At 40.0% G+C, this 10,682-nt stretch overlaps 1 protein-coding gene across 2 annotated transcripts in view; it reads left to right on the forward strand.

Moving 5' to 3' along the window:
- The window catches only part of srrm3 (serine/arginine repetitive matrix 3), a 176,792-nt gene that overhangs the window by 75,447 nt on the left and 90,663 nt on the right, over window positions 1-10,682 (forward strand). For both annotated transcript variants that reach the window (XM_022665776.2, XM_022665775.2), the window contains exon 2: window positions 3,487-3,725. In XM_022665776.2, coding sequence (XP_022521497.2) covers window positions 3,499-3,725 — 227 coding nt within the window. In that variant the 5' untranslated portion in view covers window positions 3,487-3,498. The remainder of the gene's footprint in view (window positions 1-3,486; window positions 3,726-10,682) is intronic.

The raw sequence follows: 10,682 nt of genomic DNA on the forward strand, positions 1-10,682 counted from the left end.
ATAATGAAGTCGGAAGACAATTTGCTCAATTTTTTCATTTGCAAAACTTCCAACTTGCGTTTCCTAGGAATGTCTCTGAAAGATTGTAACACTTCCTTGTATCTCCTTCTAGTAACTAGTATATAGGTTTCATTCAATTCCAGCAGCAACTTCAGAGTTGTAACATGTAAACTGTTATTAAAAAGCCTCAAAAACTGAATTTAAAGCCTCAAATTCTTTGTCCCTTCTGAAATATCTGCCATGCAGACAACCGAGAGAAAAGGAGGGAGACACAGATGTGAGTGGAGAGGAGGAGGGTGGAGAAAAGATGATGAGGCTATAGAAAGAAAGAGCGAGCGAGAGATAAGAGAGAGAGAGAGAGAGAGAGAGAGAGAGAGAGAGAGCATGTTTTTGAGACGATGATTTAGTGGATAATGAATTCTGTGATGATGCCTCCTGCTGCCACGCCACCTGTTAGGCTATGCAACGCTTCGTGACTTTACCCACGATGCACGGCTGGCTCACTAACCCCCCTCCCGCCCAGCGTGTTTATCATGGAGCACATTGTAGCGCATTGTCCTAAACAAACTCATTCATTTACGTTGCTTTAACCAGCCGACCTTGGCCATATTGCTTCCTTATATGAAGCCGCTGTGTTTGCTGTGAAGTGTGGGCTTGTGTTTACACTGGTCTGTGGTCAACTTCTTCTGAAGAGGAGCAGCAAAATCTGATCTTTAGCCAAGACCAAGCTCTGAAGAGGGAATAGCTTTATGGTTTGGCCTTCTTGGACATAGATTATGCATAGTACTTAGCTAAAAATCTGTTTGGGTCGGTATGTTTAGGTATATACATGTATAAATCTGATCAAATATGAGCTTAGTGCTGCAGGTAAATTTCTGGTGTATTGCTATCCTAGCAAAGGAAAATGCAGGTGCACCACTGACTGATTAAAACCCAGACAACAGTTAACTGTCAGATTTCCATTATTGCTATCTTGACAGCACAGATGCACACATCCCTGCTTGTTATACACACACAAGGACAAGCAAAGGTGCACAATTCTTCACCATCACCATTTACATCAACTATAAACAGAATACAAAATAAAATCGTGTAAATTAGCTGCACACACACCTTTACAGCATGAACAAGCAGGTCAGTTCCTTCTGCTGAGAAGCGCAGAAGCACTGAACTGTTAAAATACCAGTTCGCCAAAGTCAGAGCGCACCTGGCTCATAAAGGTATGGCAAGAACCATGCTGAATTGCTTTATTTTACGTAAAGCCCAAAACTCACCCATGAGTAATTAAAAGTGCATGCCTTTTCATTTTTTTTAAAGTTTTAAGCTGGCTAAAGTGTACTTTTTCCATTGTAACAATAGCAAAGACACACTAACGCCCTAAATTAATCTATAGATTGCTAAAACTGCACAAATGTTTGTGAAATCCATGTCTAATGAATCCATCCATCTACTTGAAGTTGCATCCATTTCACTCAAGTTGCAGATGTGCAGACGCACAGAACATTGCTTTGCAGTAGTCGAGGTGTGAGATGACCTCTGCTTGTACCAAGAGTTGTGTGACCTGTTTTGTTAGAAATGGTCGAGGCAAATGAGATCTGCAGTTATTTAAATGTTGTTCTGGGTTCGTTTGTGACCTCATGGATGAGTTGTCCATGCCCTTGGAATAATTTTGGTCGGCCGGCCACTCCTGGGAAGGTTCACCAGTGTTCAACGTTTTTTTTTTTCATTTGGGAACAATAGTTTTCACTGAAATATTTGGACAAAGCATGAATACCAAAATTGTTTGGTTTGCAGGTTTTTATTCTATATGCCAATTTTCCAACCACTGAATAAATTAAATAACTTTTTAAAGAAAAATCCCAGCAGACAAACCAACAAAGCACATCAACCATAACACCCAGGATCTTAGCAAAATTTGTCGGGGAGGTTGAGAGTGATTCGATGGTCATGGTGAAGTTGTGTTGGATGGATTGATTTGCTGGTAGAAGCAGAAGTTCATTCTTAGAAAAAGGTTCAGTTGAAGGTGTTGTTCCTTCATCCATGAGAGATCGAAGGGTCTTCAGGCAGGAATGATAACTCTTGAAGAACATTTAAGTGTCAATATGGTGGGCTAATTATTTAATGTAGACCTCAAAACGGGAGAAGTAAATCATTTAAAATATATCCAGTAGTACCTTTACAGAATTTTGCAGGTTACAGTATGTTGTCCTTTTTTGAGCTTTTTTGAGTGGTGGGAGACTTTCTAATGGAGCACCATTAAGAGAGGGACACCCAGTGCCCCCAGCACATCGAAAAAAAAAAAAGCATCACCTGACCACTTGGGGCAGGAACAGTGACAGTGATTAAACGGTGTGGTTGCGTTTTCCCCCATCGTGAAAAATGAGTCCATTAGTGGAGCAACTTCTGGCCTCTGTCCCAGAGAGATGGAGATGATAGCATCTCTTTCTTTCCCTCGTGCCCTAACAATATATCTCTATCAGAACCTGTTCTTCCCTGAAATACCATTTTGGGAGAGGCTTTTGGTGTCTATGTGTGTGTGTGCGTATGTTTGTTGGATCAGTATGCAGTGGTGTAAAAAAGTATTTGCCCCCTACTGATTTCTTTTGTTTTTGCTTTTTTGTTTTTGCTTTTTTTTCATACTGGTATTTTTCCGATTGTCAAACAAACTTGTGTAAAGCTATGTAAATTTAACAGATAGCCAAACATTCTCCTTCAGAATTGTCTGGTAAACAGCAGAATTCCTGGTTCCATCTATTACAGCAAGTTGTCCCGATCCTGAAGCAGCAAAGCAGCCCTAGACCATCACACTACCACCACCATGTTTTACGTTCAGTATGATGTTCTTTTTTTATTTTGAGTGAGTTTTACGTCAGATGTAACAGGATACACACCTTCCAAAAAGTTCCACTTTTGTCACATCAGTTCAAATAATACCTACCTGGGGATCATCAGGATGTTTGTTGGCAAATGGATATCATTTTCAACCAGTTTTTTTCGTATTATTAAATCATTAACACTGACCTTAACTTAGGCGAGTGAGAGCTACAGTTCTTTAAATGTTGTTCTGGGTTATTTTGTGACCTTCTGGATGAGATGTTCATGCCCTTTTGGAGTAATTTCAGTCGGCTGGCCACTCCTGGGAAGGTTCACCAGTGTTCCATGTTTTCTACATTTGTGAAAAATAGCTCTCACTGTGGTTCGCTGTAGTTCGAGTCCCAAAGCCTTAGAAATGACTCTAATCTGACCCTATCTTGCCTAATAGGTGATCAATGTCAGGGTCATTTAAGGTCATTGAGAAGAATTCACACAAAAAAATGCACTGACAAAAACTATGTTGGCTGAAACTGAACAAAATGAACAATTTTGTTTGCAGGTTTTTATTCTTTATGCCAAATTTCCAACCACTGAATCAATTAAATAGCCCTAATTTATTATCACCTCAAAACACAGCATCATCACTGACCTAGTGTTCGTCTTCTTTTCCAGACTGCTGTGGCCATGTACGACGGGGCGAGGGTTCCCTCCCCTGGGGAAGGCGCTAATGGGGTCCCCCTGCAGCCTGCAGCTCGCCCCACGGCTGAAGAAGAGCCCGAGGAAGAGGAGGCTGTGCAGCAGCCGGAGCCTGTGCTGGTGAAGAAGGCTCACCGGGAGATCCTGGACCATGAGAGGAAGAGACGGGTGGAGCTGAAGTGCATGGAGCTGCAGGAGATGATGGAGGAGCAGGGGTAAGGGAACCCGTGTGTATGTTTAACGATGTGTGTGTGTGTGTGTGTGTGTGTGTGTATGTGTGTGAAAAAAAGAGTGTGTAAACTGCTCACTACTGCTTACTACTACCATAAGTCTCACTAGAGGGACCTGTTCAAATAATCGTTAAAATAAATTAACTGTAATATCCTCAGAATGTCATGATTTAACTGTACTTAAAGTTATTTCCAAAAGTGGTGTTGGACATCTAAAGCCCTATGTGGACGGGATTCATTTCTCAGGAGGGCGTCTATAAAAAAATATTTTACACTACTACTCAGTGATAAAACTCTTGCATCTGGACTGAAATTGAAAAAAACAGGAGGACCAGTGAGTTTTTTTTGGCTTTCTCGGTTACGTGACATCGCGTTCAGTAGCTCCTCCATTTCCACTCGCTTTTGTGTTTACATGGATCTCTGTGAAAACGCGCTCCCCAAGTGTAATTATGGTGAGTAGCAGAGGACAAATAAGTATTTTATTAAACGCACATGATTAATTTGGAATATAAATAACGAGATTGGAGTAACGCAAGAATATATATGTTTTTCGTTACAATTAATTACGCCACCAAGTTTGACCCCAACTTCTGCTTGGAATTTTTTTCTGGCTGAATGACTGAAAAGATAGAAGCACATGGAGCAGATAAGGCACTCTGACTTGCTTTGGCAGTATTCCACTACCTTATTTATTAGTTCATACATGAGCTAATGCAGCTCCAAAGCATGTTAATGGCATTACTAATTAAAATAAAATAAATAAAAGTAAGGAGCTTGTGGTACGGTACAACACACATTCTGGTCCACTATATTCTTAGCGTAGCTACACACGTGCCTGTGCACTTAGTGTATAGGAGTTCTTAAAGGGACAATGTACACATTACTGACTCCTGGCTGTTACATATTTCCGACAGGCCATTTAAATGGTCATCCCCCTATTGTGAGCATGTGTGTAATACCAATAACACCGCATGAGATTTTTAAATTTAGCAAATTAAGTTCTAATTCAGAATTCCAATTTATCATGCATTCTTTATTCCAGCGCCCGCGTTGGCAGTGTCTGGCTAGAAGTGTCCGCACAAACCTCCATAGGACATGGCAAAAGTCATGGGACAGGAACTACATGAGTGTATTGTGTATTTCACATATTGGACACATCGCGAGATAGTGATTGTGAGTGACGGTGTCTGGAGACCCCACACTCATATCCCACAGCATGCATGGGACATGGCAAAAGTCATGGGACAGGTACCATTAGATTCAGATCTGGCTTGTTCTGGCACAAATGAAACACTGAGCTCCACCTCTACATGTGGAATGGACATGTAGTAAAATGATAGATTTCACTTGGGTTTGGAAGGAACAGGAGCTATTACCATTCTATTATGCTGCACTGGAACAGTAGAGAGTATGCAGAGGCATTCATTAGGCCTGTAATCCCTGTCACCTTCTGTAGACTCTGTCATTCAGCCCGCACACACACACCCACATGCCCACACATCCCTGCGGGCACCAAACTGGACGCCTCAAGGGCTTTTCAGTGGAGCCTGGCTCCAAGGATGGACTAATTAAATGGGAGGGCTGCGACCTTGCACGACCGTATCTGCAGAGTGTGTGTGCAGTGTGTGTGTGTATATAAAGGACCTTGATCACGACACACTGATACACTCATAGTGCACACTCATAGACTTATGAATGAAATGCTGTAATTGCTGGACTCAACTACTTTGAGTTAGGTGAACATTAATGGCCATCTGTTGAGTTTCGCCTGAGTTTAGTCTGTTGCCATTGATCGCTTCTTTTCTATTGGCTCTGGGCACGGTCAGTTTGCATACTGGGTGTGTGGGGTGTGTCTGACACTCACCGTCAGTGTGTAGTGATTCCCCCCAGGCTACCTGATCCAGCAGGTAAACCTTGTAGATCATAGTATGTTATGATGAACTTGAGCCTGGCCTCAGTGTTGTAGGCTATAAGAGCAAGCATCATTTTCTAAGCTGCTGACTGTGTTGTAGAGCTTCGATTCTGTGCCCGAACTCGACCTAAACTGAGATTTTTTTGGGGATTTTTCACCACTTTCCTCTGGCCGGTTCGGGTCAAGCTCAAGAAAATAGTCTGTGAGGTAGCTGTCTGTTTTTAACGCTATTTTTATTTTATATAAATAAATGTGATTATATAATCACAATAGGGCAAAGTAACAAATCAAACTGTGTTTTATAAAAAAGTTGCACAAGTGCGCAGTGCACACTCTACTTGTCCGTTTGTTGTTTTTGTACATAGACTATAAGCTCAATATAAAAAAGTGATAGTTTGTTTAGAATTTATTTTCTATTCTTAAACCATGTTAAAAATTATATTAAGTTAGAGAAATGTCATTCGGACATCATTCTTGTAGCCTAATTTACAGATGTTTAGGCTGTGGATCATTGTTCACATTGTTCATGTTTAAATCTTTTAGAGATCTGTTCTTAAGCATTTTCTTATATAATAGTTCTATGCTTCTTCAGTGTTGCATCGTCCTGAATAGATTTATCTCATTCAAACAGCCCCAAAATGTTTTTAAATGCTCAGTTTTAATGCTCAACTTGCTAAAAAATGTCAGGTTTGAATTGGGCTTGGGCTCAAAATGACAGTGTACGGGGTAGGTCGGGTTGGATCAGGCATGAGAAAATAGTGTGTGAGGTAGGCGTCTGTTTTTATGCTAATTGTTTCTTTTATATAAAGCTATTGCCTGATAATCTCAATATAGCAAAGTTATAAATCAAACTGTGTTTAAGAAAAAAAAGTTGCACAAGTGCACAGTGCTCACACCACTTGTCCGTATTACGCACTTGACTTGCAGCGCTTTGCAGTGCCGTGCATAGCCTTATTACTGTCTTTTTGGGTTTTTGCACATAGAATGAAATGTCCTTTAGACATCATTCTTGTAGCCAAATTTAACGATGTTTAGGCTGTGGATCATTGTTCACATTGTTCATGTTTAAATCTTTCAGAGAGATCTGTTCTTAATAGACAATTTTTCTTAAATAATAAGTCTATGCTTCTTCAGTGTTGCAATATTAATTAACATTGTTCTGAACAGATTTCCCTCATTTAAACAGCCCATTAAAAAAAAAAAAAAAGCTCAGTTTTAACGTTCTAAATACTAAAAAATGTGGGGTTTAAATTGGGCTTGGGCTTAAAATGACAGTGTATGGAGCAGGTAGGGTCTGGCTGGATATTTTGGGCCCGATCTAAGCTCTAATGTGTTGGCAATCTATTGCCTCAAATTATTTAAGTAAATTCAACTTATCAAGGCTGACAGTGTGAAAAAAATAAAAAAAATAAAATAAAATGCACAGCGGTATTGCTGGGGCTTTTTTTTTACATACTTCAGGGCTGCTGCTCAGCTAAGAATGGGTCCACCATCTAACATTTTCCAGCCAAGATCTGGTCTGTGGTCAGAAACTGGACAAAAAACTGACCACTGATGAAGGACCAGAGGGCCAATTATCCATCGACAGATGGGCTGCCGTCTCTAACTGTCCACCAGCAATCTAAAGCTACTAGAAACACATTTAGAAATGAAGGAGCCACAAATGGTCCTTTGAGCCGTCCCACAATAGAACAGTCTTAGATGCTGACGCTATGGCCCATGGATCGAAAGTTTGAATTAACAGCCAAGTTATTAAACTAGAGCTGTTGGAACTAGAAGCTGCAGCAATTAGTCTGCATAATCGACAACATCGACTATAAAAAGTATTTCACATGAAATTTCACTGTTGACGCATCGTTAATGTGTGATAGAGCGAGAGAGAGAAAGAGAGAGAGAAAGAAACACACACAAACACACAAACACATACACATAGTGAGAGCGCGAGCATTCTAATTGGCCTCTCCTCATGCTTAGTTGGCCAATAAGGTTTTAGTGTGGGTGGGACTTGCAGCACGTGATCGAGCACTAATGAGAGCGAGGTAGAGACGCGCTGTGTCTATTCAACACAAACAAACACATTTAACTCCACAAAAATACTCTACAGTCTGTCTTTACTAGTTCTGTACAGTATTAACTCTGACATCTATCTTCTATATGACCTGCGTTGAGTTAAATTACTGCAGAGAGCTGCTGAGGTGAGTTTAAACAGGCTTCACTCCTTCATTACAATAATAATAATAACAAAAACAATAATTTCAGGGAGGTATCTTCCTTAAAAAAGTAAAAAATACAAGATAAAATATAAGAAAAAAGTAGAAAATACATAGATATCCTTGAATCTAAAATCTAGAATTCTGAAAATAACAATCAGCCTGTGTAAATGTTCCCTATAATATACTGTGTAATTTTTAGATTATGACAGTGAAACTGAAACACCTGTTTTTAGACCACAATAAATTTATTGTCCCTGCGGACAGTTCTGGTGGAAACAGGAGAGTTGAGGTGCACATTGAATTCTGTCGTGGTTTTATGTTTTTTTGGATACAATCCGGGTTAGCACCGAACATCCCTTTCTGACAGCTTCCTCCTGCGTCCACAGTTAATCCTGTTGGATGTGGTTGGTTCTTCTTGGTGGTATGCTGACATTACCCTGGATACCGTGGCTCTTGATACTTGATCACAAAGACTTGCTGTCTTGGTCACAGATGCTTCAGCAAGACGTGCACCAACAATTTGTCCTCTTTTGAACTCTGCAATTAATGAAAATTGGCCACCAGGCTGCTCCAATTTAGCCGTGAAACCTCCCACACTAAAATGACAGGTGGTTCAGTTTCATTGTCCAACCCTTTACTCATGCTCAAACTATCAGAATTTACTGCAAAATTGGTATTGGGTCTTAAATGTTTAGCTGTCCTCAAAAAAAAAAAAAAAACATGACTAATCGAACAAATAATCATCAAATAATGCAACTACTAAAATAGTTATAACTTGCATCCCTAGTGTGTAGCATCAAAAAGGGTTCCACTATGCATGTTACGTGGCAGTGTTTTGAGAACGTGTTCTGTTTCTACTATAGTGGCCACCAAAAGCACTTTCTTCTGTGCTGTTCTGTTCTTTTAGTAGTGCAGGTAATGTGTTCAGACCCCACCTCTCTACACAGCAGATGGTCTGGTTCCTCATTAGGACCGCTGAGGTAGTGGACGTCAGATTGATGACCGTGATACCAAGCTGAATGTTACAGAGGAGAGAAGGACCATCTGCCAGGCCTCCTAAGCACACACACTCAAACACTCAAACACACTCACTCACACACACTCACTCACACACACTAACACACTACTTACAAAGCTAAACCCTCTCCTATATCAGACAAAATGCTTAGAGGGAGAGAGAGAGAAGTAAGAGGTTTGGTAATCTGTAAAACCAAAGTCAAAATCTGTGAACTATAAGACTACAAGACTGCAGTGATCGTATCACCATTTAACCCATCACACAGTTTCCATAGTACTGAGCAATCTCGTTGGCTGACAGTTAAATGCTTCTGGGTGAAGTGCTTGTGAAATTATGTTAATTTAATTAATCCTGGGTAATCTATATGCAACTGCTTGCACTGAACCAACACACTCTCACTCCTCATATATAACAGTCAGTGATGTCAGTAACGCATTACTTAGTAACACGTTACTCTAATCTGACCATTTTTTTAGTAACAATAATCTAATGTGTTTTTTTTATTATTAATTCAATAATTAACTTAAAGTTACTTATTCAGGTCGCTGTGCGTAACCTTTCTTTTGTCATTTTCCTAAAAAATATTATAATATGGATGGAACAGAAAGACGTCTATAGCCGTCGCTTTATTGTTGGAACTATCGGCCTTAACCTTACTAAAAAAACAGGCAAGTGACCTAACATGCTAACATGCTAAAACTAGCATTCAGGATAAACACACACACACAGCGAGCCCCCCCCCCCACCTTGTAAATTGGGGAGAAAATTAAATAAAATATATAAGGAATAGTCGATAGCTGAGAAAATGGAGAAATGGTGGTCAATTGATTTACTGGAGACGCAACACTAGACCAAAGTGAAACAATAACAGTTTTAACACAGCTGCTTGGAACTTCATGAAACTTGGCGACAACATAAGAGATATCATTACACATGTTTTCAGTATTAGATTTGGAAGTTGGCCATTTTGAAATTTCACATTTTTTGCACACTATGGTGAACTGCTTCTAGGGATCTTATCGAATTCTCTTGCGATTTTTCAGAAATAAACTTTAAACAGACAGGATGATAAATTGTATAAGGAATAGTTGATATCTTAAAAGAGCTTGAAATGACGGACAGTCGAATTGCTTGAGGTGCCACATCAAAACAGGATCTTTAAATGTATCAAGTGATAGTGTCAATCCGTATTATTTTGTTTCTAAACTGAAAGCAGAAGCGTTTCTGAGTGAAGAAGGGATAAAAGATTTTGTATAATGGTACCAGTGTGCTGAAACGATCATCCCTGCTAAGCCTAATGTATTCTTTCTAAAAACTGGGGTGTCGGGTCACTTTTTTCGCAGAAATTCTTTTGACTATGTCACGCGTACAGCCTCTAAAAGAGGATTCGGCTCAGTTTTACTGAACACGAGCGTGTGGTGGAGCAATGGAGACTTCAGAGCTCAGTAGCTCATTCACTTGTAGTAAAAGGAGTGAAGTTTCTGACTGAGCGTACTCTCTCTCTCTCTCTCTCTGACTGAACATAACCTAGAATTGAATTCATCCGATCTGAAAGGAGACAGCATCATACCTGCCCAGTTTAAAATGATTCTTCCATATGCAATTACCCACTCACACCAGAGAGGGCGGTGTATAAAACTCTCCTTTGATCTGGAATAATAAATTAGCTGTAACTGTCTCAGAATTTCTCCAATATTCTCAAATTTTGGTAGGAGCATAGATATTACAATGCCGCACAAATTACCCATTGGCTTGTATTAGCTCCGCCCTACAGGAAGTCGGCCATATTGGAATTTGTG

The sequence above is a fragment of the Astyanax mexicanus genome, chromosome 1 (assembly GCF_023375975.1).
Source record: "Astyanax mexicanus isolate ESR-SI-001 chromosome 1, AstMex3_surface, whole genome shotgun sequence".
Lineage (NCBI taxonomy): Eukaryota > Metazoa > Chordata > Actinopteri > Characiformes > Acestrorhamphidae > Astyanax > Astyanax mexicanus.